This window comes from Perca fluviatilis, chromosome 12 (assembly GCF_010015445.1).
Source record: "Perca fluviatilis chromosome 12, GENO_Pfluv_1.0, whole genome shotgun sequence".
Classification (NCBI taxonomy): domain Eukaryota; kingdom Metazoa; phylum Chordata; class Actinopteri; order Perciformes; family Percidae; genus Perca; species Perca fluviatilis.
In genome coordinates, this window is record NC_053123.1 from 39,010,648 (window position 1) to 39,038,163 (window position 27,516).

Genomic DNA, 27,516 nt, shown 5'->3' on the forward strand with positions numbered 1-27,516 from the left:
GCCTCAGACACAGCCTGAAAAACTGGTATCTGTATCAGCAAGTATGCGTCTAAGTCCATGCACCGATCCGATACCATGTAATTTAGACCGAAAAAATATACTTTAAAGTAGATTATGAATGTTTTTTCCATTATGACTGTCAAAGTAGATAATAAAAGAAATGTCTCTGGCATTCAATCTCTCAAACCTGAGCCAGGCCATAAGAACAATGATACCAATAATATCATATCCATAAATGGATCTTTTGATATCTGCCTTTTCAGCATGGATGTAGAAGTAAAACATTTTTTAAGCTAACTTTTTGGGGCTCAGTTCTTAATGTAAACATTAATCTGGAGGGTTGCTTCTTGCTTGTACAATTTACAGCGGAAGTTCTCTGAGAGTCTCTTTTATATCCAAGTTGAATTGGTATTGTAACTTAAATTTCCCTAACCTGACTGATATCTAATCACAAATGTAATTGAATTGGGCTTTGTGAATCAAATCGATTTGGGAAATCATTGGCGATACCCAGCCCTCTCCACATTTGGTACCCTGTATCGGCCAATACGCAAGTTCAGGTATCAGAAAGGAAAAAAAAATGGTATGGAACACCTCTAGTCAAAGGTGATTCATTGGAAGGACTAATGGATGGTTATATCATATGGGGTGATATGCATGTGGAGGAATGGATGTGCTTAAAGGAAAAGTGAGGATGTCACTGCTGTCTGATTAAAACCTCAAACATCCAAATTACTTGGGAAAATACCCAAATAAGCCTTAAGAGGCCTTGTGTTTTCAGTTTCAGTCTTTTAAAGGATTTCGTGGGCATTCAACTCATAAACACTGTCCCAAGTTCATATAAGGTTTGAGTTATGTTTGAAGTTTGCAGACAACAGAACTGAATGGAAATTCACAGTGTGAAGTTAGTTGATGATGATATCAAATAATTGCCCATCATCAAACCTTTCGAGACCACAGTGAGTCTTGAAGATGTTGTAGTCCTGCCGGCTTCATTCTCAGCCTCACAGACATACTCTCCTTGATGCTTCTCCTTGACAACTTTGTTGATAACTAGTGTGTATGTGTCGTGGTCTTTGGAACACTTGAACTCTTTGCCAGATTCCACCAATTGGCCATTGAAAAACCAGTTGACTTTGGTGACGTACTTTATGGTGGCTGTAAATTTGGCCTTGCTGTTTTCCTCAGCACAAATGTCTTCCAGATTTTCAATGACAACAGGATAATCTACCATACTGTCAGAGGACTCGCTGATCATGATTGCCTCTGATAGAAACTCCTCTCTGGTTTCTTTGTGGACAAAAATGTCCACATGTTGTTCAACAGGAACTTGACCCACCTGCCTAGACTCATGAATCTCAGACCGACTCATAACAGTTGCACTTTGAAATGAAGCCCTGGCTTCAGTTTTGACAGCTGCAGACTGAGATGAAGCAGGAGGAAATCCAACTGCACTCTCTGCAACCATCATGGTGTCTACCACAGATGACAACACCTCTTTGGAGGGTGCTGAGAGAACGAGCGCTTTTTGAGGCTTGTCAGTCTGCATGGTGTCTGGTTGCTCTGCTGTAAGACTTTGCTGCTCCTGGAAAACCATTGCATGCAAAGCTACCTGGAGTTCAGACCTTAGGTCAGCTGTCTGAGGGTATTCCCCTTCAAAAGACAACGTGATCTCCATGGGGGCGCCTGGAGTAGTAATCAGGTATGTAGATGTGGCTAGTTTGGGCTCTCTCTGAACCTTCACTTCCTGTACCTCCACTGCCTCTAACCGTCCTACAATATCGGCTAGTAACACCGGTTGATCACTGGCCACAGCCGACTGAAGAGCGTCTCTGAGCTGACATCGTACATTCAAGCTTGAAGGTTTGGGAATTTGAATGACAAAGTTAAGTTCTTTAGGTAGAGTCAGAGTGTCAAGAGACTCGTGAACAAACAGAACTCCTTTAGGCTGCGTCAGGATGCTGACGGTCGAGCCCTCAGATTTATGTATCTCACTTGACTTCTCTCCCATAATGACCTGCTTTTCTTCAAGCAACACTGACTGTCGCACCGACTGGCCCTCCTGGATCTGGACTGCAAAGTCCTGCTCAGCGGCTTCTAAGACAGTACAGCTTTCTGTGGCAACTGCCTTCTCCTCTATAAAAATAGTTTTTTTAGGTATCTTAGGCTCTATTTTCATCTCAGGCTTGAATTTCTCATTAGTTTTAAGGCTAATAGTGTGACCTTCCTCTAGACTGTGAGTTTCTGTGACGTTCAAAGAATGCATGATATTCCAGTTGTCCTCTTTCTGGACTAGCGCTCGCTGCTGCTTGACTTCGCTTACAAAAGGCGTCTCCTTCGGCAGCTGCATTGGCTGGGAGGAGACTGTGAGGATGCTCGAAGGCCTGGGCTCAGTTCGAAGCTGTGACTGAAACCCGGTCACCGACACATCAAGATCTTTGTGATACTCTGCTGTGATCTCCCTTCTCTCCTCTGAGGTAGCTGCATGCCTTCTAGCCTTTTCCTGTTTCTGTGTTGCCATCTGCCCGTCGGGTTTGGTGATCGTAAGTATTCCTTCTTTTGGTAACACAGAAAAAGAATGAATCGACTGGAGGTATTTTTTTGGCGGTAACTCTTTCTTCGGCTGAACAGATGTGGCATCTGTCTTTGCTGAGAACTCTAAGGTTGCCTCGCAAACTGCAGTTCTTTGCTCTTCTTGAGTCACTGAATACAACAAAGTTGGACTCTTCCTTGCTGCCGCCTGCTCTGTAGATGGCTTTTCGCTGCTGAACCTACCCTCAGATTGCAAGACATCTTGATCACTGATAACCTGCAGATTCAGAAGTCTTTCTCCTTCTTTCTGAGGTTGCAGACACACAGAAGAAGCTATCCCTGGTAACTGTCCTGTCTGTTCACCTTGGAGTTCAAACTTTTCTTCAGCAACTATACCTGACTTGTAGACCACGTCTTTGTGTGGAGTGATGCTCTCCTGCTCTGGTCTGTGCATTTCAAATGTCTGCTCCTTGGATAACGCCAGTCTAGATTCGCTCACTGGTGCTACCACTGGCTTTGATTGCTCTTTCTCAACCAATAGTTTAGTGGCTGCATCTAAATCTGGCAAAGGCTCAGAGTGTCTTTCTGTGAGTGGCAGTTGCCCTGTAGACTGAGCCGTGTATAAAATCTTAACCCCCTCTGTGACTCTGAAACTCCTCTCTTCCTCTGGCCTGTGGGTGACGCCTAAAGTTTCATCAAGGATGGGCAGATTGGGCTCTACTTGGTGACTAGTAACAAGCTGCCTCGGTTCCTTTAAAGTCTTCACATGCTCTGTGGCCAGGTCCGTCAAGGCCTCGGCTCTCACCGTAGTAAGTGGGAGGAACTCTTCAGATGTGGCAGACATTAGTTTTGACGGCTGCTCTTTGGCTAATTCGAGTTCTATGATCTCAGGGCTGAGAATCCGTTCGGAGTGCTGCTCAGTGATCTTTTGTCTCTCCTGGACGGAAGACAAGAAAGTCGCCATGTGAAGCTGTTTCACAGGAACAGCAGAGACCTGAGGTGGAAGAGTGGGAGCCAAAGAAACCCGCTCTTGTATTTCATGAGACTGCAGTACAGCGGCCTGGTGGGTAAGCTGCTCTCGGTGAAGGGTGGCAGCAGAGATATTGAGCTCTCTGAGGGTTCCCACTTCCTCGCTGGGAATAATCTGCCGGTCTTCAGTGCTAATAGTATAAATCATCTGATCAGACAGAGTTCTTTCCTGATATAATCGGGATTCTGTGGTTTGTTCAGTCATGGATATTTGCAAACCTTTTAGTTTCTTTTCCTGAACTTTTTCACGGAGCACCAGCAGCTCTGCGGTGCAAGAGGCTTCCCCATGTTGGTTGGAGGCCTTGCAGGTGTAGACGCCGCTGTGCTCTTGTTTGACACTCTTAATATTAATAAAGCCTGATCCATCTGGGTTGTTCACAATGATGCAGAACCCACTCGGCTGAATGTGTACGCTACCTTTGAGCCACTGAACCTCAGGGAGAGGATCTCCGGTCACAATGTACCTGAAGAAAGCCTGACCTCCCTCAGACAACTGAAGAGACTCTATAATTTTAGTGAATTCTGGCGGTTTGCCAGTTGGTACAAATGTTCTCCTGTCAACTTGTTCCTCCTTTTCTGGCTCCTTCACCTGAACATGCAAATAAGAAGTGCAAGTCGACTGGCCAAATCTATTGCTGACAGTACACGAGTACTCTCCTTCAAACTCCCTTCGAACTTTTGTAATGACCAAGCTATACTCGTCTCGCTCCTGAACAAATGTGTACACGGACGAACTTGTTATAGTTTGCCCGTTGTGGAACCACTGAACAGCAGGCTTTGGGAAACCAGAAACCGTGACGGTCAACATTGCAGTTTCTCCAACAGTCACAGCTGCCGGAGAAAGTTCGCTGAGGAAAACTGGCTTTTCTTTTTTCTTTGCCAAAGTGCTGGAGTAGCGTTTGGAATCTGGCTTAAGTTCAAGTGTTCTGGTTTTATCTGCTAACTTTAGGCCAGTGTAGTACGACTCCTGGGTTTCCTCTTCCACTGTGACGGTTGAGCTAGTGAAGGCTGAGTGGGATAATCACAATTTAAAGTAAAGTGAGACACTCCAACCACAATATAATCAGCTGCACTCATAGAACAAGCACTTTGTGAGACAAACAACGGTGAATCTTCCGAAAAAATGCAACAGAAAATCTGACAAATGTTACTCATAAAAGTCTCCTTTATAAAATAAAAAGTCCACGTGGTGGAAAGTATTTTTCAAAGGTGTTTCTTAATCATACCATTGCTCCACGTTTTTGCTTCCTAAAATAATAATAATAATATATATATATATATATATATATATATATATATATATATATATAATATAAATATAAAAAGTATAAAAATGTGCAATGGACTAAGAAGCTAACGATTATCTGGAAGATGGTGAAAGAACATTGCATAAAGTAATTAAAAAAACATTCTTACCAGTGCAACCTGAAGACAAAGTCAAAACAATAAACATACAATCTTTGATAAGAAATAAACACTTTTACGTCACGGACAAAGACTTCCCTGCTCACATGAAACTATATTTACCTTTCACTTCCTCCTTTGTCTGAGTCTTAGGTTCGTGCTCCGCTGCAGTTACTGTAAAGACACAAACATTTACAAATCAAAAACACACTCAGAACTGCACATAAAGTCTCATATGGTGCAAGACTGTTAGAATAAGTGACACGTCGTGCATCCATATCATCCATTTTTTTTTCTTTTTTTTTCTTTAAACTGAAATTCTTGCATGCTTCCTTTTGGTCTTTAGTGTGCAGCACGTCTGGCTTTTGTGGGAAATACTCAGTGATATGAGTGTCTCTTTTTTTTCCGTGTTTTAGTCAGTAAAGCAGGACCCAAAGGTCAGCGACCTCTGCTAAACACAGTAGTTAAAACCTTGTTGAAGAAGAAGTGGTGCCACCGTGTGAAGAAGTGTCTAGGAAAGCAGTGTGAATGAGTGGTGGGCCAAACCAAAAAAGCCCGAGCGAGCAGAAGGACCAAAAGCATGCAGATGCCAACCTTTCATCACAGCTTCTCCGGCTGAGTTGACATTTTTGCAAGTGTAAGAGCCCCCATTTACACAGCACAGGGGGCCGTCATGTTTCACAGAGTAAGACACAGAATCGTCAACATTCAACCGGTTGTAAAGCCAAAGGACAAATGGAGTGGGAAGCCCCTTCATAACGCAATACAATGAGCCGCTGTCGCTGTCTATGTTTCTGTTTCTGATCAGCAGCTCTGGGGGCAGTTTGATCAAGAACTCGGGGCAGCTGGAGAGGCGCTGCCCTCGCTTGTCATGAGGCAAAACGTCCGGGAAATACAGGTGGCTGATGAGGCTGTACGGTCTCTGGGAAGATGGAGGCAATGGTCCCGGCTTCTCCACCGCCTCCTGCTTGTCTTGGTCAGGGGGATCTCTAGCGGCATCCCTGTCCGTCTGAGACACTTTACGCAGGGAATCGGAAGGGATTGGGGTTTCTGCTTTGAGATTCGCTTCTTTAGCTGGGTGAGAATAAAGTTAGGGAGAGTAATTAGGGGTCAGAGTTTATAAGGCTCGAAACACTAAAGAGGGTTTAGTAGGATGGATGGATGAGGTTAGCGAGGTGAAGCTTGCAACAGCAGGAAGAGAATAAACTAGATTAGAAAGCGAGTTATTCTATTACAGTCTAACGGGTTACAGGCTAAGAGGAAATATGAAATAATGAGGGGATGGGACGAAGCAGGAAGAGCAGGTGGAGAGTTTAAATGGACCAGATGATAAAAAAACAAAACAAAGATTAACCACCTTCAACAGTGAGCTGGGCAGAGGAGCAGTTCTGGCCGTGTTGGTTGGTGGCGGTGCAGCAGTACCGACCCTGGTCCGCCACGCCAACACCTTTGATGACCAGGGACAACAATCCCCCAATCTGAGAGCTTTTCACCCTCTCTGTTTCGGCCACACTCCGGCCGTTATGATCCCATACCACCCCGGTGAATGGCTGCCCGTCGAACGAGCAGCTGAACTCAGCCATGTCGCCACTTTGCACCTGGACGTCGCTCATTTCCATCAGCAGTTTGGGGCTGGCTGAGAGTTTGGTATCAAAAATGCTCTCCACCGAGCTTATGCTCTGCATCTCCGTCTCCATTTCCATCTGAATCTCAACCGTCCTCCAAGAAACGGAGGAACTCTCAGAGACCGTCTCGGTAAACTCAACACTGTGGGCGGTTTGTCCCGCCGACAGAGAGCTGAAACTCTCCGTCCGAGTCTCCAGTCTCTGACTTAGCATAGCATCAGTCCCACTAGCTAAGGCTTTTTCATCTGGGCAGTAAAAAAGAGTAGAATAATTAGGTCAAAACATCATTGTGGCTGTGATTTCTTCAGGTCACAGCTTGATTGGAGTGGAGCGTTGAGGATCAGTCATGATCAGGGAGAGAGTGGACAGTGGCTGGTTTCCTGTGTCAATCATGCAAGCTTGACTGGAGCCAAACTTCAAAATAAAATAAAAAATAAAACAGCTATTGATTTATTATGTCCGTGCTCGAGCATGAGGAACCCGGAAAGCTAGATTTTCCAAAGTTCAGCTCTGTTTTGAGCATGCTGCATTCCTCTGAAATAAAGATTTGAGTCTCAGAATAAAGACGTCCCTGCCGTTATTCGTGTAAGACAGAAGAGAAGACAGTCATGCAAAGAAACGTAAGAGAAACATGTAAGCTTATCACCTGCGCTTACAGTAAGGGTGTCAGAAAACAGAAGCAGCCAAAGGCTACGAGCTGATTTAAAATATATGTGGCCTGCATGCTCACAGAAACAGTTAACTACAGTTAGTTTAACTGTTTGTTACGTCACCAAAATGAAAATATGAAAGACTTTGTGTAGGCTGAGCTGGCTGGTTGAACAAAGATCTTGTTGACATGTCTGTAGAGATGGAATACGGTCTCTTTAGATTCAGTTTTACAGACAGTAGCCCAACAAAAACCACCATGTCTCTGGCTGTGACTCTAGGTTTTGATTAAAAACAAAACTTGGTTGATAATTTGAGGCACATCAACAATGAGTACATTTACATGCACACCAATATTCCACTATTATTCTGAATATGAAAATATTCCTAATTTGATATAATTGATGTAAACAACATATTCTGTTTGGATATTCAGAATAAAACCTTTTTCTGAATATAGCATTTTCTGATTAAGACGTGTGATATTCTGGTACTATTCAGGTTTTAAAGGAATTCTTTGAACATGTATACAACGCATTTAGAATCTGCGTCTCAATCTGGGTTTTTACAGCAGTTTATGCCCAGTTTACGGCCTCTCGCCTGTTTACGGCGTATGGACAGCTCTGTGCGTAACTATGGTAGTAGTGGTAGTAGATAACTTTATTGTCCCCGTGGGGCAGTTGGGTTTGGCAAGTCATGTTAACACGTGTCGACACCACGTAACTCGCTCTTGAAAATACAGAAAAGATGATTTCTCAAAATGCCGTCATTTAAAATCTTTTGTGCGACCAGCAGCAGAACGAAAAACTCACATGCCTGAAACCTTGCCACTTCCCCCTGATGAACCATGCAGCCTTATATAAGCACAAGTTATTGTTTTGTGCCAATACAAGCTTAATTTTATATTAAACAAGTAAGTGTGAAGCATAATGTTGTCTGGAGGGAAGGAGGAGACTTTAAGCACATCTGTCTGGACAGATAAGGATGCTCTGATTGATCAAATTGAAATTAAACATCGGTATGAGCCCATAATCATGTAGTCAAATAAGTACTATACTTCGTTTTAGCTCTCGATAGGGAAGGCTTAACACAATGTTTTCTCCAGTTAAAATGGATCTTTGTTTGAGTGATTGATATCGATGAATAAAACCCAGAAATGGATCTTTTAATATCTGTCTTTTCACCATGGATGTGTGAGTAAAAAGTACTTTAAACTAACTTTTTGGGGCTTGCACTATAAAAAAATATCTGAGGGTTGCTTCTTGTTTGGACAGTTTACAGCAGAAGTTCTCTTTTATATCCAAGATAAATTGGGATTGGAACTGACATTGTAATCAATTTAGAAAATCATTGGCGGTACCCGGCCCTAGTTCTCGACAACTTGGTTAGCTACCATTCTTCTTATCGCCACAGTGGAAAGCAACATGTCAGAAGTTAAGCTGAAAATCAGAGCATCCAGAGCAGCGTTTGATACATAAACTGTTCAAGTGAAGCCAAACTAAAACATCAAAGTACACATCAAATAAATGTTTCCCAAAGATGGTTTCTGTCATTGTAGATAGTTGTGATCACGCTGATGTCTGTTCAAAGGTTTTTATTTGTTATTTGATGCTATAAAAACAGGATGAAACCTTTTCATTGACAGCTGGGATTGACTCGCGATTGGTCGGGCAGGTGTATGGGCGGGACTTGGATATATAAAATTTTCCGATTTGTTCCTCAAAATATTTCAACTGTTTGTACATATGTTTTGACTTTGTTTGTAAAAGATTTCCAACTTTTTTCTCAAAATTATCACATTTTTTCTTGTAATAAAGTTTTTTCATTTTATTAAAATGAAACAATTTCATGAAACAATTCATTTTGATCATCAAAATACAACATGGCAGCGCCCGGATCTGGGAGGTTTTGGCTTCATGGTAGGAAGTGTAGACGCGGCGGCCAACAAGACTGGTTTAAAGGTGCAGTAGGTAAGCCTTAAAAAACTAACTGAGCCTATGTTCCAGTAGAACCATGTAGTTCTACTGGAACATAGGCTCAGTTTCAGCAAATATGATGTAAAGCATGTACATCATGTAAAGCAAGTAATTAAAAAATAAAAATCTGGCTCCTCTGGCACCACCTACAGCCTGTAATGTCATTTTCTCTTTGTTCAGATGCACCAATCAGAGCCAGGGGGGGGGGGTTGTCTAACTGCATGTCAATCACTGCTCATGCACACGCATTCATTCTCCCTTGTGGGGGGAGGGGCTTAGGAGAACGTTTTGGGCTTTAGCAGAAAGGGGGGGAGGGACTGAGAAGTTGTCGATGTTCAAATTCTTTGGCTAAGTCCTGGATCTTCACAATCCTACCTACAGCACATTTAAACGCGTCGTAAACGGGAAACTGAACTAGTTAAGTTTAGGCAACAAAAATACTTGGAGTTAGAAGAACATCTGGGACATCATATCTCGGACCTGCTCCATTCATACACTACAAATAGGCCCCTCAGGTCTTCTAAGCAGGGATTACTGGTTGTCCCACGCACCCGTTTAAAGACTGGAGGTGACCGTTCCTTTGAAGCGGTGGCTCCAAACCTGTGGAATGCGCTTCCTATTGCCTTACGTTCTGCAGTCTCTGTTGAAGCTTTTAAAAAGCAGCTGAAGACGCACTTGTTTAAATTTGCTTTTGATTCATTTATGTAAAATGTTGCCTTTTAATGACTCTTTTATCTTTATTGTTGTATAATTCACTAAGTTTTGTACTAATTTTTATCTTGTGAAGCACTTTGTGATTCTGTCTGTGAAAGGTGCTATATCAAATAAACTTATTATTATTATATTATTATCATGTTGCATCCTTGTTTTTTAGCCAATACCCCCAAATTCGGATAATTTCTAAATTACGTTTGACTTTGGCCTTCACACGGAACACGAACCCCCCCAGGTATTTATCTGACTTATATTTATGACATTTTTACAAAATGTTTTTGACATTCTATGCTAGTCTTTTTTTACGACTTTTTTAAGACAATCTTTTGACATATTATACCATGACTTTTTTTTTTTTTACGATTTAAAAAAATTCTATTCAGTTTCTTTACAGTGTCAGATCATAACAAGAGTTATCTCAGGACACTTTACAGATAGAGCAGGTCTAGACCACACTCTACAACCAACAGCTTCCTACGAGCAAGCATTTGGTAGGAAAAAGTCCTTTTAGGCAGAAACCTTGAACAGGCCCTTTGTGGGCGGCATCTGTCGCTGCCGGTTGTGGACACAGACACTGATTTTCAACAGACTATACCGTAAATATTCAGACAGACTATACTATGACTCTTTTCAAGACGTTTTTGACATTTTTTCTGGCTTCCTTAGGACAATCTTTTGACATACTATACTATACCTTTCAGGGATTGGCTGAAAATGAGTTACATAAAACTACTAAATAGAGGACGTAATGTAAAGTCATGGATCAGTGGTCCACAAAACTTGGATAACTTCAAAATGACAGTTGAGTTTTGGCTCGTATGGGGAGATTTTGGCTTCACTTTGTACTGTGGGAGGAAGTGGAGACGTGGTGGCCGTCTCTAGTTAAAAACATGCCTGCAGAGAAGATCTGAGAATGACTTTTTTGAAGCGCGTGCATTGCATACAGTCTGACAGCGACAGTTTTTATCTGAGCGTCACGTGAACATCCTGAGTTACTCACCGTCGATGTTCAGAGTCGCAGAACACGTCACCATTCCTGCCGAGTTAGAGGCAGCACATGAGTACTCTCCTTCGTGGTTCGGGAGAGCTCTGGAGATCTCCAACTGGCAGGTTTGACCATAATGAGACATCCTGAAGATGTCTGACTGTCTGATCTCTCTGTCACCACAGAACCAGGAAATCTGCAAATCTGGAGACACACACAGAGTGTATTTACGGTCAGGATCATCTCAAACACACTTTACTACGTAATTACCAAGGCCACACAGAATCTCAGAACTCCGTGATTAGTAAAAAGGTTTCATCCGTCTCATTAGTAAAAACTGGCAGCTTTGAGAACACTGCAGACCCGAGACTTGCAAAGAGACAAAAAGTTTACACTCTGTCTGAACAGGAAGTGGAGACGTGGCGGCAAACCAGACGTTGTAAACGTGAAACTGAACTAATTAAGTTTAAAGTTTAAATACTTAGTTAGGGTTAGAAGAACATCTGGGATTGGCTGAAACTGAGTCACATAAAACTGCTAAAATGAGGACGTAACGTGACGTCCGTAAGTCCGTCAGTTGTGTTTAGGTAAAGAAGAACGGGACAGTTGGGTTTAGGTAAAGAAGAACGGGACAGTTGGGTTTAGGTAAAGAAGAACGGGACAGTTGGGTTTAGGAAAAGAAGAATGGGACAGTTAGGTTTAGGAAAAGAAGAACGGGACAGTTGGGTTTAGGTAAAGAAGAACGGGACAGTTGGGTTTAGGAAAAGAAGAACGGGACAGTTGGGTTTAGGAAAAGAAGAACGGGACAGTTGGGTGTTGTTTGACCCATCCACCCAACCTCCCTACGCTGATTTTCGGGCTTTCATGCTACTCGCTACCATAGTCACTCTTAATGCTACGTCATTTTCTCATTGACTTGGCATTGTTTTCTGCGGTGGCCACACAGAATTTTCACACATTCCGTGCCACCACGTAATACACTGTTAACAATTCGTGATCATTTCACGGAATTCTGTGAGACCCCAGACTGGTCGATCACAGACCTCGATGGTGAAAACAGTATTTATTTTTTAAACCAGAATAAAGTGAGCAGTGGTCGCTACCTTCCCCAGAGACGGAGCACTGGAACTGGGCCGGGTTTCCCTCGGGGACCAGGATGTCCCGCATGGGAGTGATGAGGACCGGAGCAGAGACCCGAGCCATGGTTTCAGCCACCTCTGGAACTGGAAGACAGAAACATAATCAAGTTCATATGACAAAAAAAACTTTCTGTCTTTTACACTCAGTGTAACTTGTGACTTAAACTAAAGAAAAGTTAAAGAAAGTCAAGGATCATAATTGCAATTTTTGTACTCAAATATTCAAAGAAACTTCTCTCTCAAAATATAGAAAAATAATTCTTAGAATATCTCATATTTTTTCTTCTAAATATTCGACTTTGTTCCACTGGACTTAAACTTAAGAAAAGTTAGTCAAGCATCCTGATTGCAGCGTTACCACACATTTTCATTGACGAAATCTGTCAAATTTCTTTTCCTTTTTGGCTCTCTAATGACCGATAGTAATTATTTCACCGATAATAATATGAAATAACATATCAGATTTAAACTTTATTCAAACGTAATTTCAGCAAACTGCCATACACGGTCGGAGAGAAGGAACAAACATCAAGAAATGTACATGATGGTTAACAAAACGTTCACACATTGACGCATGTCTTCTTTGAAATTAATCTGACCTTCACACTTTTGAACAAAAGCCTAAACAGGGAAACCGTTCGCCGTTAAAATGCACACACTTAAAAATAGAAGTACCGAAAGGTTCTTGTCTCATACCTCCATTTTTGAGTGTGTCGATACCTCAGTGTGATAAGTGAGCTAACCCGTACCTTCCACAGTGAGAGCAGCGGAGCTCGTCGCCTCTCCGTAGTCGTTCTTGGCCTCGCAGCTGTAGACAGCGGCGTCCTCGGGGAAGACTTCCAGCAGCAGCAGCGTGTGCTCGTCTCCGTCGTGGAGGAACTTGCACTTGTAGCTGGTTGACAGAGCCTGGGAGTCTTTGTACCAGGACACCTGGGGCTCCGGGAGGCCGCTCACCTGCACCGAGAAGCGAACCGATCTGCCGGACATCGCCGTCTGGGGCTGCATGTGGCGCACGATCTGCGGAGGCTCCGGCACTGAACACACACAGCAGGGGAAGGTTAGTCAAGTTTTTCACACCTCAAAATATACGACCGAGCAAAATTTGCACCGTAAAACGTTTGGACGGTAAAACAACACTTAAAAACTGTTGTCCCTTTTGGCTAACTGAAACAAAGTTCTGCAGTGCTTTCATGTTAACAAACTTTATGAAGACAAAAGTGGAAACAGACGAGAGGAATCAGCAGAGAGAATGGGAAGACACTAAGCTAACGTTATGTCTGACGATACGTTTGCAGCAAACATTTAGTTACCAAGTCAAACATCCAAATGTCAGTTTTAGGCTAGCTATCTGTAAGTTAAGCTAACACACGTAACATCACGCTAATTTTTTACGTTTTACGTTTTTTTAAGTTCTAGGTTCTTGACCCTGTTGGTAGTTAATATATCAGCACACAACAGCTTTTAGACATGTTTCTGTTGTTTGCTAGCAGACGAAATAAAGGGGAGGAAACCTTCACACAATAGACACCAACAGTCCCGCCCACAGCCAGTTCCGGAAGTAAAAATCCCATTGATTTTCTCCATAAGGGTTTCGATTATCAGCCATAATGTCTAAACCATCCGAGGTAGACCAAACCCAAGCTACGTGGTTGTGAAACTGAAGTTTTTACTCTTGTAGAAGCTAAAATTCTGTATGAAATCAACCTTGTTTTAAGGCAAACATGTTTTAGCCGCAATCTTATGGAGAAAAACTACAGTACCCACAATCCTACAGTACCCACCTAAAGTACCCACAATCCTAAGCTCAACAGCAACATCTCTGATTGGTCCAACTCCATTGAAATGTTTACCGTACTTGCGAAACTGCGAACGGCTAGAGCAAGCTTCTGCCATTGAAGTATAGTATTTCTTTTTGCACCGAATCAAATGTGTTATGCTCACTATTCATCTCGTAGCTGGTTGGCTCGGTTCCAGACTTAAATATTCATTATATCAGCAATTTTAGAAACGTCAATGAAACAATTGAATGGGGAAAAACACTTCCAGAACCAGAGCCATTAAAAAAGTGGGCGGTCACTGTTGAGCTCTATACAAGTCAACAGAGAGAGGAGAGATGTTTCCCCCCCAGTGGGGGCGGGACTTAAATGGGCTCTGTCTCTATAGATCTCAAAACTGTTTAATGAACAGCAAGGTGAGTGATCCGCAGGTGTCTTACGTCTGACTTGAAGGTTCATGGTGCTCCTGTTCTTGCCGGCGAGGAAGGTGTACTCGCCGGCGTCGCTACGGTACGTCTCCGACACGGTGAGGCGGTGCAGCTTGCGGATGCAGACGTAGGAGAACCTCTCCTCCGCTGAGAGCTGGATCTCCACGCCGTTCCTCAGCCAGCGACCTTCCACGTCGTCCTCGTTCACCTCGAACTCAAAGGTCGCTCTCTGCTTCTCAACGACCTTCAGAAACACACCAATGGGGGGTGAGTTTTTTCCCTTCAAATATTCAAATAAAACTCTCAAAAAATGGGACATTTCTTCTCAAAATATTCACATTTTTTTCTCAAAATATTAGACATTGTTACTCAGAATATTTACATTTTTTTCTCAAAATATTTAAAAGATGTTCTCAAAAGATTTAAAAAAAATTCTGAAAATATTTTAAAAAATTCTCAAAATATTTCAAATTTTTTCTCAAAATATTTCAATTTTTTTCTCAAAATATTTCAAATTTTTTCTCAAAATATTTCACATTTTTTCTCAAAATATTTCACATTTCTTCTCAAAATATTTCACATTTTTATCCATCCATCTTCGTCCGGGTCAGGTCGTGTGAAATGATGAAGGCAAAACCATTAAACGTAGATGAAGATATGAACTCACTGAGATGTCCCTGCTAGCGGGCTCGGAGATCTTGACGTCCCGCCCCAGAACGACCAGCTGGGCCTTGGACATGCTGGACCCGGCTACTGCCGTGTACTCTCCGGCGTCCGACAGGCGCACCGACGGCACGGTCAGATGGTGCACGAACTTATCTGCCGACATTTTATATCTGCAGGGAAAAACACAAGGCAACGGAAAGTTACTCAAGAGATTTTCTGGATGTTTGTATAATTATAATACAAATCTGCACCGCAGTAGTGGAATGTAACTAAGTACATGTACTCCAGTACTGTACATCAGTACCAAATGTTGAGGTACTTGCACTTTACACATTAAGATTTCTGCACACAGAACACATGTAGTTTATAAAATCTGATGTTTGATTATGAACTGGGTTCCACCACTGAATACGAGGTACCGTACCTGTCGGACATCTCCAGTTCCTGGCCGTCCTTCATCCACATCACCTGGATGTTCGGTTCAGAAACTTCACATTCGAAAGTCGCTCTCTTCTTCTCCGTGATCTTCATATCCTTCAGGTGTTTAGTGAATTCAACCACGCGGGCTGCAGCGGCACAAAATACATAGAAATGAATTTAAAAATGGCAAATCGCAAAGAATTAACACCCGACTGAAGGACGGAGTTTTTAGCGTCAGTTTTCTGTGGTTCATTGGTTTGAATTTGGAGATTCTAGGGGTCCTGCAGGTGATTCCCGTGTTCCTTAGGAAGTTTTCTACATGTCAGAAGGATGTCCTTGTGTTTGATTTGTGTTTCTCAAAATATTTGACATCTGTTCTTCAAAAAGTTTGACTTTTTGTTCCTAAAAATTTTCCTGACATTTTCTCATAGAGAAAAGAGGCTGCAGAACTTGTTTTCTAATGAGCTAGGGAGACTTACCCTACCTCTTTGTTTGGTTTGTTTGCTCTCACCGAACACAGGCTCAGTTAAACTGTACGTACACACCGCTGCCGACTTGAGCTTCTAAAGTTACCGGAAGTCATTAATTTTCAAATAGAAGCTTCTCTCAGTTTGGGCGTGTTGTTCGACCAGAGCGTCAAGCAGAAAGTTTGGGCAACTTTATGGTAATGAGCTATGATGCGGTTCAGCGGCAAAAACGTCAACGCGTCAAAAACTTCCCTGTACCTTTTTGACAAGCGTCCTTGACAGGGCGGAGTTGTGTACGTACAGAAAGACTAACTGGTAAAATAAGTGCAGCATCTTGCAGCTGTTTGCATCAGGAGTTTGTGGAGACCAAAGCAGAGCGAACGAGTCTTACCCTCGACGTAGAGTTTAGCTGTAGTGACTGCAGAGCCGGCCATGAAGGTGTACTCTGCACTGTCTCCAAAGTGAACGTTCCTGATGCTCAGAGTGTGAGTCAGCTGTTTGCAGCGAGTCTGGCATCTGTCCGTGGACCGGATCTCCACACCGTTCTTCAGCCATTTGTACGTAATTCCCTCATAGTTGATGTTCACCTCAAATGTGACCGTGTCTTTCGCCTGAGCGTCCAGGTTCTGCAACATCGTCGTGATGACGATGGCTGGAAAACAACAACAAAGCTGGCGGTGAGTTTACCGAAACTTACAGACGTCTTATAGTATAGTAAGTGTGTGTGTGTGAGTGTGTGTGTGTGTGTGTGTGCATGGGTACGTGCGTGCACTGTGAAGATCTAAAGGAATTACAGCAAAGAGATGGTACATTTTTACATATATGCTCCTGTCAAAACTACTACGGCCACTAGAGGGCGCAGCCACTTCAAACCTAAATATAGGTCCAAATTGCTGCTGGCACAAATGACTTATGTGGCTGTTTTTCAGGGAAGGACATACTCTATAATATAAGAAACGTTTCTGAAACTACAGAAAAGTAATGCACTTAAGCTTACGGTTAACGGTAAGCGTTGCAGAGACTCGGTCGTTCCCGCAGATGAAGGTGTACTCGGCCGAGTCGTCCTTGCTGGTGTTCATGATCTTCAGCTGGTGGAGTTTCCCCTGAACCACGATCCTGAACTTCTCGCTCATCTCGATCTCCACGCCGTCCTTCAGCCAGGTGGACGGTACATTGAAGTGGGACACTTCACACTCAAATGTGGCCGCCTGGGTCTCTGGGACGTTCACGCTCTTCAGCGGTTTGGTGACTCGCAGGGCTGCAGGAGAAAATGTCAGTATAAAAAATTCATCCAAATATGAACATACTGTACTTTGAGGATGGCTTCTTCGTGAAACTGAATGAGATGGGCCAGAACCATAGACTGTTTATAAAAGGGTCAGTACAATGTATAAGCTATAAGTCAGGAGTCTTCAAGGTTTTCTTAAATCAAGGACCACTTAAGTAAAGAGAGATGGAGCAGGGGCCCCCTTCTACATACAGTATATGGTATAAAATGGATTGAGATGGATTAAGTTGAATATTATACTGGACCTACATCAACGTGTGGGTGTCCTCAAGCCTTTATACAAACCTTTATAGTGCATAGAATGCTAAGCTATTCAAATAATGTTTGTTGGTTTTAATATTAAACATCCTTAGGATGAACTGGATCTGTGTGTGGCTACCTTAGTGACTACCTTACCTATAGGCAAGTAAGCCTATCATCAATGTGTGTGTTTTTAGCAAATAGGCTGTTTTACATTATATTGCAAATAATATGTTAGATTCATGTTAAGACAACTTTCAAAACTGAAGATCTCTGCTATAAGTGAAAGGGACATGGTGTTTTAAAAAGATTATGTTCCCTGTGCTATCATTTTAAGATTAGCATTAGGGCTTGGTATTGCCACTGATTTCCTGAATCAATTTGATTCCAAATCACATTGTCCAGATTCGATTTAAATTCTGATTTGAATCAATATCGATTCAATCAGTGAATAGTCAAGAAAAATGATTATTTTGCAAATTTTAGTTATTATTTATAACTAAAAGTTATTACTTATTTAGTTTGGTGTTCTGAATGAGAAGAAATGTTCAAATGGGAAAAGTCTGAAGGGAAATGTCACACTTAAAGGTGTTTTCACTGTTGATTGGCTTAGATGTTTCACTGTTTTTTTTAGTTCAATATATGCAACATCTTTCCAAAAGTCAACGAGGAATCCTGTTAAATAATGGAGCAGCCCCAATTCTTGTTTATGTATTGAACTTTCAAAGAATGCTAATGTGTCGTGCTATGCTAACACTTACACTCGACCGTGAGGCGAGCGCTGCACTGGAGGTGGCCCACCACAGCGGTGTACTGTCCCTCTTTGCTGCTGTCCACGTCCTGTACAGTCAGTTTGTGGGTCTTCTTCTCAGAGAGCATCCTGTAGTTGGCGTCTGGCTTCAGCTCCACGTTGTTGAACATCCATTTCACGGGGATGTCATCCTCGGAGATGCCCAGCTCAAATACGGCAGTTGCACCCAACAGTGATGTCACATCCTTTGGCTTCTTCAGGATCTTGATGGCTGTGGGGAAAATATTTTACAGTTTTATAATTTATTGTGTACCGGAACTGTGTCTTTGCTCAGACACTTTTTGGCTCAAGTTCTATCAGAATTTCTGTTATTCTGTGAATATAACTGATCTTAGTTTTTCAGTTACTTTAATGGTGTTAAAATATAAAATATAACTTCTGACCATTTAACTTAGCTTTGTCTTTATAAGAGCCGACTAAAGGAAGCTAACAACGGTGAATAAGCCTTATGCTACCCTCGGCCATACTTGTACCCCCCCTATCTCCCCGCTGTAAACACTGACTGGGTGCTGGTGTTTTTTTGGTGTGTTAACTGTATTAACAAGTCGCCCAAATGAACATCAATGCTGTCAACACATCCGGGACCGTACTTCTGTTCTTCACAATAAATGTTTCATTCTTCAACAATTCCCAATAATGCAGTAAAAGCTCCTTAATTTCCACTTTAAATGTAAAGTTATACCACCACCAGAGTGTCGCCCAAGCCTTCTTCCTGCTTTCTCTCAGCAAAGTCACTTTCGTACACTAATTAGACATGTAAATGTCCATGTACATATATGAAAATTCCCATGTATATTCTTAGATGTGTTATTATTAATTTATTAATCCTATTTGCTCTTCGGGGGCGAGCGCCCAGGAAAAGTACTGCGAAAAGGCCGGAAACCGCGTCAGACCGGATGTGTCCACATACTGCCAATAGCCTGTCCTGAACATGGACACAGTTATATTATTTCTTTGGAACTGTACTTCTGGACAAATCAGTGTTTGCTTACTTTCAACGTTCAGCCTGCCGCTTGCAGACAGTTTTCCTAGTTTGAAAGAGTAAACAGACTCGTCCTGTGTGCTGCAGTTCTTGATTTTCAGGTTGTGGACTGTGCCTTCAATAGTGATCTCGTATTTATTACTGGGCTGGATCTCAACACCGTTCTTGATCCACTGTGCTCCTCGCACGTCCTCGTGGGTCAGCTCCAGGCTAAACAAGGCATCCTGAGTCTGGACCACATTCAGGTTCTTGAGGGTCTTCTTGATCTTCACAGCTGTCGAGACAAAACAAACATCGTTAATCCGGAGTTTGTTAATCTGTGTGTTAGTGATGAGCCATTGCTAGATACGGATATTTGCCAGCGAAACAAATTTGAATAAGGTAAAATATGCTGGTTCTGTGTATCCAAGACATAATATTTAATGTAGTATATACTATATTTTCACATTACATTTCTTTTTACAAATAACACTTAAAATAATAAAGGCACATTGCAAAGTAGTACAAAATGAACACCACACCATCGTGTTTTATGTTTTCCCCTGTTCTTAAGATTTAATTTATTTTTACAAAATAAACCAAAATGCTGACAATGAGGAAGATAAAAAGAATAAATATGAAACAAAATAAATAAACCATGTTTGTATTGAAATCAAACACTATAACTAAGCTTGTTTACGAGATATTTAGTCAATGTATCTTAGTCGATGTATCTGTTCTTCAATGACTCTACAATATAAATGTAAACCAGCTGTGTTGGGTTTGTGTCTGGACTTACCCTCGACTCTCAGCATGGCTGAGGTCTTGGACGTGGCGACCTGGTAGGTGTACTCTCCGACGTCGGTGGCTTTGGTGATCGTGATGATGAGGCGTCTGACGACACCCTTCACCTCGCTTAGCGTGTTCTCATTGAAGTCCACAGGTTGGCCGTCTTTCAGCCACTTGCCCTCGGCGGTGGGGTTGGCGACTTCACACTCCAGTATGGCGGTCTGGGAGTCGGCCACCACCAAATCATGCAGGGGTTTCTTGATAGCGCCACCTGGTGACAATAGATAGATCCAGTTAGTTAACGCTTCATCCCGTCAGCACTACAATGTGTTAACTTTGGATAGAAACCATCTCTTTTGGACTGCCATTTCCCGAATCGATTCCGATTCTGAACTTCCCGATTGGAATAGTTTTTCGATTGGATTTTCAATTCAATTCAATGTTAATTTGGGATATTTCAGTTGAAAAACTAATTTGGCTTGGATATGAAATAGATTCTACAAGTGTACAAGGTCTCCTCTATCCTGCTGCATTATTAAAATATCAATGTTTACATTAAAGCAGTTACATTACTTTACCAGTTACTGCTTCTTACTCCTTATTCCTTTATTCGGATCCCTATTAGCTGCTTACATTGTAGCAGCTACTCTTCCTTGGGTCCACATACAATGATCACAACATATACATAAAAATACCAAACATGTACATTTTACATATCTTTAAAACAAGACATATCACTGTGTGTACGTTTCCTAAATTAGTGTAAAAAAAAATGGCATAACATTCGGAGAATTACAGTCCATCAAAGGTTAGATTAAATAATTTTTGTGTGTTGTTGAAGTGTTTTCTAAGGAGGCTTTTTTTCCTGATTCGATTTTCGATTCAATGTCGATTTGGGATACATCAGTTGCAAAATCTATTTGGCATTGATATGAAATAGATAAAATTATCATATAATAAAATATCAATGTTTACATTAAAGCAGTTACATTAATGTCATTATTTTACCTGAACACTAAAGTGCAACTCTACAGACAGTCAGAGAGTATTGAGTGACATTTCATTCAGATATCTAGAGGTGACAGAGGGAGCCCCTTTTAAAATGTCCATGTCAGTTTTTCCCTCGCAAAAATGTAGCCTATCTTTGGAGGGCCATGTAACCCTCTTTCCAAGCTAGCATGACTGGTTGGTACCAATGGATTTCCTCAGGTCTTTCAGTTTCGACTAATAGAGAGAACAATTTTATTACGGGTCTTATGAATCGATATATAATCATTCAAATGAAAATCGATTTAAATCGAAATATCGCCCTATCTGAGATTGTGCTGAAAAATAAGTTACAAGTTAATTTAAAAAAAGGAGCCCGGCTTACCTGATACAGTTAATGTAGCAGCGCACATCTTCTCACCAGCGGCGAACATGTACTCGCCCTCTTCATCCTTCATTGCATTCATGACAGTCAGGGTGTGGCGCTTGTTCTTGGACTCCATCTTGTATTTGGCGCTGGCTTTGAGCAGCTGCCTCTTGAAGGTCCAGAAGGCGTCAATGCCCGGGTGAGAAACCTCCACTTCAAATGTGACGTTCTCAGACTCGGAGCACTGCTTGTCCTTTATCGGTTTCACGATCTGGACAGCTGAGAGATGGAACAAGAGTTAGGACATTTAACTAATTACGACTAGTCTTTCATAGATACGTTTCGATTCCATTTTTCCTTTCCGATACATGAACTCGTGTATAGGCTGATACAGAGTACTGATCCGATACCAGTGAGTTAAATATGTATATTCTTTTTTCAACATCTGTACAAAACCCTGTATGGGTATGATATTGTTGCTATCATTGTTGAACTTTCTTTTTTATCTAGTTCGACATCTTAACGGGAAAAGAACATAAATAAACTACCTTAAAGTAGTTTTTCTGGGCTAAATTACATGATATTGGATCTTTGTATAGACTCTAGTCTTTAATATCATTACAATAAATGGTAAAAATCCAGGGAATCATATTTGTTTTGCATCATGTAACACTGGCCCTTATTAAAGTGTCCACCAGATAGACCTGTTTCTGCTGGCAGGTCATGCATACTAACTGTCCAAGTGTAGTCAGTATAGTTCTGTATGTATATGATTACGTCAATGGCATTCAATGCCAATTTATGATCTTCTTGTCCTACTTTTACTCCTTAAAGATATATTTCTTGTTCTGGTTCTATGCAGATAACAAAATTCAGACCTTACAATGGGTCTCCTTGTCTAGTTCCTTAAAGTATTTTTAACCTTCTTGGGTCTTTCGGATGTTATGGTATTACAGATATTTACTAGAACATTTTTGTTATCACTTATTCCTTAAAAATAGATTAATTCAGAGTAGTGTAATGTCTTTTTCTTTGTTCTTGATTAATTGCGTCAGCTGTAATTTTGTAAATATACTGTATGACATATGAAATGTTGTGTAATGTGTCATAATGTCTAATGTGTGTGTATTGTGTTAAATGTGATGTTGTAAATTGTATTGCCACAGACTGCAAGACCCCAACAAGAATAGCTTGTACCTTATGATGAAGATAATGGGGATCCAAATAAAACAAATAAACAAACAAAGAACAACTTACTTTGAACAGAAAATTTGCAGCTGGTGTCAGCTCGGCCAACCACCAGTTTGTAGTGTCCTTCATCAGAGGCGTAGGTGCGGTTGAAGACCAGACGCTGCTTGGCTCCCTTTGAAACCATCTGAACTCTGTCACTGGGCGCCAGCAGTTTGTCGTTGTGGTACCATTTGATTGAGGTGATGTCCTGAGCGGAAATCTTGGTCTCCAGGACGGCCTTGGTGCCCTCAATGGCACTCATGTCCTTCAGTGGGATTAAGATGCCAATTGCTGAAACACAAGATGAAATCCTTTGTTCGTAACATTTCATTTTGAAATACTAAATCCTTTAGAAAACGTCTCAGGTTGTGTCTTTCGCATGCTAAAAAAATCAATTGCATTATTTTGAGAAAAAAAAAGACCAGTAGACCAAGTGTAAGATTTGGCAAATATTAATATATCTTTCTCTGGAAAAAACTTAAATGAATACAAAGATGGAAGCAATGCTTCATTGAGAAGGTTTAGGGAGAGTTTAATTTATTGGCGAAAGGTCTGGAGCTAGCAGATGAAGAGGAGGACTGAGTACTGACAGTAGTAATTTGGTATATCATTTTTAAAATGTACATATGAAATGTCTTTTTCTGAAAGTATTCCCCCCCCCTTTTCTTTCTTTTGACTTATGTTTAATGTTCCCGTTTGTCTGTACACGTGTTTCATTGTGCAAAATGTTAATGACAGTCTCAGGTAACTTACTCTGAATGACCAGCTTTGCAGAGGTTGAGATCCCCTGATCGGGAACCTCAAAGGAGTACTTTGCATGATCATCCTTGTTGGTGTCTTCAATCAGAAGTTTGTGGATCTGTTTGTCGATAACAATGTGCACACGGTCTGAAGCCGTGATTGGCTGTCCATTCTTCATCCAGATTCCTTCAACATGTTCCTGGGAGAACTTGACCTCCAGCTGAGCGATATCGCCCTCGCAGACGGTCAAATCCGTCAGAGGCTGAATCAGGGTCACTGGACGCACTGAACGATCAAGACAAACATGTTAGGCACTGGATAAAAGCAGAATAAAAGTCAGACTAGTGCTCCCTAGAAGCTGTAGTATTCTTGACACCCCAATATATGGAATTAGTGGATAGAACAAACGACATAATGAAGATTTAGTTATATCTACCGTCTTTAAATTATGAAATATGTTGTGGTGCTACAAGTATTATAGTATAAGAATTATAGTTAGATTTCAATCTTTTTTTTTGCATAAAAGTGTACATTTTGGCCTGAGGGTAAATGAGAAGGAATGTTCTCTTGATACAAAATTTCAAATGATATCAAAACGTGTTTTTGGAAGTAATTTTATAGATCGATTGACAGACTTTGACAAAGCTAGAAGCTCCAAATTTACTTTAAATGACTTCCATAACTCACATTTCATCTTCAATGAGGCACTTGTCTTGAACTCGGCCACTTTGAAGGTATATTTTCCCTGGTCCTTCTTCTCAACTTCTTTGACAGACAGGGTATGTCTTCCACGGCGGGAGGAAATGACATATTTACTGCTGGGAGAGAGCAGCTTTTCTCCAAAGAACCAGCTGCCTTCAGCATCCTCACGGGACAAGACACACTCAAACTCTCCGGAGTACGTCTCGGGAACCTCGGTGCTCTCCAGCTGCTTCAGGATCTGCAGCGGTTCTCCTGTTAGGACATAATACAGAAGGTACATCAATGACTGCAATTTTAGTGAAAAGTCAATCATGTACTTGGAAGTGAATTAGTCAATACTTTTAGCTTGTTATTTCTAACCATCATTCAATACTTTTAGATAGTTATATCACCATTTAACCAGTCATTTTAGCTAGTTATTTCTACCATTTAGTCAACACTTTTAGCTAGTTATTTCTACCATTTATTCTTTACTTTTATGCTAAACTTCTGTGCTCGTTTGCTCACTAGTTTTCACAGACTTACATAACTGCAAGATGTATTGTTCAGGTGTTAAGTTAATGTTAATATGTATATATTCTTTTTAATCAAGTCAAAACTTGACAACAAACTGTTTTTCAATCAATGACTGAACACAACAACACAACATTTTATAACATTCCTGCCTGAAAAGGGAGACTTGCAAAAGACTTTCAACTGGGGCTAAGATGTAGATTGTTTTTTAAAGTTTTTATGTGACTGAACATTACAGTTAAAAAGGCCAGTGTTTAGAGTTTTCTTTGAGCATAGCCAGTTATTAGGCAACCCACCTTCAACATTGAGCTTGGCAGTTGTACTGACATCTTCGTCGATAACCTTGCAGGTAAATTCTGCGTTATCCCTCATGTCGATCATCAGCACAGACAGGAAGTGGACCTTTCTGTCAGAGTGCATCCTGTATTTGTCTCCGGAGAAGATCTCCACGTTATTCTTCAGCCATTTGACCTTGACAAAAGGCTCATTGGTTTCACACTCAAAGGTGGCCATGGTGTCTTTCTCTTTTGCGTTGACTTCCTCCAGCTTCTGTGTAAAGGTGATGACTTGCTTTGCTGAAAAAATAAAAACACCTTTGTTACAAAATACACAATTCAAATGCAGAATAAAGACCTCGTGATTTAAAAATGACCCGCACGTCTGTTTTTCGTCAATTTTCGGCATTTGTACGACATAAGCGAAGTCTGTATTTTACTCAAGTTTACTGACATTAAGCTCCACATATGATGTCACAACTTTCATTTATAATTGCCAACGAAGCCAAAACTGCCACCTATCACAGAGATGCTGATTCACACGGGACTAACATCACACAAACCTGTGTTTGGTGAAATATGGTGGGTAAATTGTGGTGGAATTTCTACTTGACAAATTACCGACATGGCAGATTCACACAGGATTTAAGTAGGGCTGGTTTAAAATAATCCATTCACCAATAAAAATCAATCTTTGTTTGAGGGATCTTATATCTTTCTTTTCATCATGGATGGAGAAGTAAAAAGTCCTTTATACAAACTTTTTAGTACAATGTAAAAAATTGAGAGTTGCTTCTTGCTTTTACAATTTTCAGCAGATGTTCTCTGAGAATCTCTTTTATATCGAAGATAAACTGGTACTGGATCTGAAATTTCCCTAACCTGATTGATATCAAGTTGGAAATGTAATCAAATCGGGACCATTAGCTATACCCAGCCCTGGGATTAAGATCACAGACGACCTCCGCAATTATAAAAAATTACTAGAGGTCCCCAGGTAATAGTAGTCCCGTGTGAATAGGGCTTTACGTGAAAACTGTAGACAGTCAGGAGTTGTTACCTTGCACCAGCAGGAAAGCATGTCCTGAAGTCTCTCCAGCAGTGTTTGTAGCTTTAACCATGACACTTGCCGAATCCGCAGCTCTGACGTCTCTGATAGTCAGTTCACACACATGATCCTCAGGCCAGTACCAGTTAATACGGTCAGTCTTCTGCAGCTGAACGCCATTCTTGAACCACTGACACTGAGGTTCTGGTCTGCCGATGACTCTAACTCTGAACTTGACTTCATCGCCCTCTGCGACTGTCTGGCTGGTGATACGCTCCACAATCTTAGGAGCTTCCATGCTGGCTGAGAGCTTGACCCTTTGTGGTTGTAGAGGTGTAGCTGTAAGTTTGCGGCGGTCCTCCTCTTTCTTCTTTTCAGCCGCCTCCTTCTCCTGCTTCCGGTGAAGCAGCTCCTCCTTTGTTTTCTTCAGCAGATCCTCGTAGGACTCGTCCTTCTTGCGTGACTTGAGCTCCACCGCAGTGATGGACTCGTAATAGCCTTCCTCTGTTCTGCGTTTGAACTTGCCCCTCAGTTCCTCCGACTCTTCTGTGGATTTCTCATGGACAACTCTCTGGGCCTTCTTCAGCTTCACCACCTCTTTCAGCTGAGAGTCGTCTCCAGGTATCTCTGTCTTCACCACCTCAAAAGAAGTTTTTCCTGGTTCGGGTGCGGCCTCGGCTGCCTTACCCTCTGGGGCACGGCGCAGATGAGTTCTGAAGTCCTCTTTCTGTTGAATCTCCAGCTTCACGGTGTGCTCAACTGAGCCAATGTTGTTTTCGGCCACCAATCTCACCTCTCCTGAGTCATAGGATTTGACTTCAGTGATCTCCAAGTAGTAAATACCATCATACCGAAGTCTGTATCTCTTGCTTTTGCGGATAAGTTGTCCGTTGAGGTACCAGTTAACCTTGGGTGAGGGATAACCGGTCACTCTGCAGCGGAATCGTGCAGTTTCGCCTTCCATCACTGTTGTTGGTTCAGGAAGAAGAACAATCTCTGGTTTCATTTTCTCAGAGTCTTCATCAGCAGTGACTCCATAGGGTCCTCCCTCATGAGCCATGCGCTCAATCTCGTCCATTCTATGCGCTCCCTTCTTGCCTTCAGGAAGTTGTGTTTCCTCAACAAGACCCTTCTCGTCCTTGACGACCAGGGTGGCTGAGGTCTGATCAGCTCCAAACTTGTTGGTAGCTCTGCAAGTGATGACGCCGCTGTCTCTAGCGTAGGCAGCTTCATAGTCAAGGCTGCAGTAACCAAATTCGTTGACCATGCGCAACCTGTTCGCAGCTTCCAGGGGTTTGCCGTCGTGCAGCCACTCCACCGCCATGGTGGGGTCGCCAATTGGAGTCAGTCTGCACTCAAAATGAGCTGGACCAAAGCGCTTCATTCTGATAGAGGTCAGCTTCTTCTTGAACTGTGGTTTCTGCTGCTTCTCTTTGTCGTAAAGGTCGCCCTCCTCCCACTGCTCTTGGCCATAGCGCAGATGAAGGGGCTCCAACTCTGGCGGGGCGATCTCCTTGGCCTTGTAGGTTCCTTTGGGAATAACAAGCTTCCTCTCTGGTTCAGGTTCAACATAGTCTACCTCAACATTGACTCTGCAGCGTGTGGTGTCTCTGCCAGCCTTGTTGATAGCTGTAGCAGTGTACCAGGCGCTGTCTGTGCCAGCTGATGAGGGAATCTGGAATTTGGCCTCTCCTCTGGTTCCTTCAATCCTGGAAGATAGATTTGTCATATCAGTTTATCTTTACCATTTGGGTTT

The 27,516-nt window shown here is 41.9% G+C and overlaps 1 protein-coding gene across 1 annotated transcript in view; it reads right to left on the minus strand.

Moving 5' to 3' along the window:
* LOC120569501 (titin-like) overlaps positions 1–27,516 on the minus strand; it is a 276,128-nt gene that overhangs the window by 211,093 nt on the left and 37,519 nt on the right. The window contains 19 exon segments of the mRNA XM_039817355.1: positions 946–4,569; positions 5,089–5,139; positions 10,929–11,117; positions 12,017–12,136; positions 12,802–13,086; positions 14,268–14,499; positions 14,923–15,091; positions 15,346–15,487; positions 16,200–16,460; positions 16,806–17,066; positions 18,098–18,358; positions 19,140–19,403; positions 19,908–20,168; positions 21,270–21,530; positions 22,509–22,772; positions 23,235–23,507; positions 23,910–24,176; positions 24,734–25,012; positions 25,773–27,469. Coding sequence (XP_039673289.1) covers positions 946–4,569; positions 5,089–5,139; positions 10,929–11,117; positions 12,017–12,136; positions 12,802–13,086; positions 14,268–14,499; positions 14,923–15,091; positions 15,346–15,487; positions 16,200–16,460; positions 16,806–17,066; positions 18,098–18,358; positions 19,140–19,403; positions 19,908–20,168; positions 21,270–21,530; positions 22,509–22,772; positions 23,235–23,507; positions 23,910–24,176; positions 24,734–25,012; positions 25,773–27,469 — 9,161 coding nt within the window.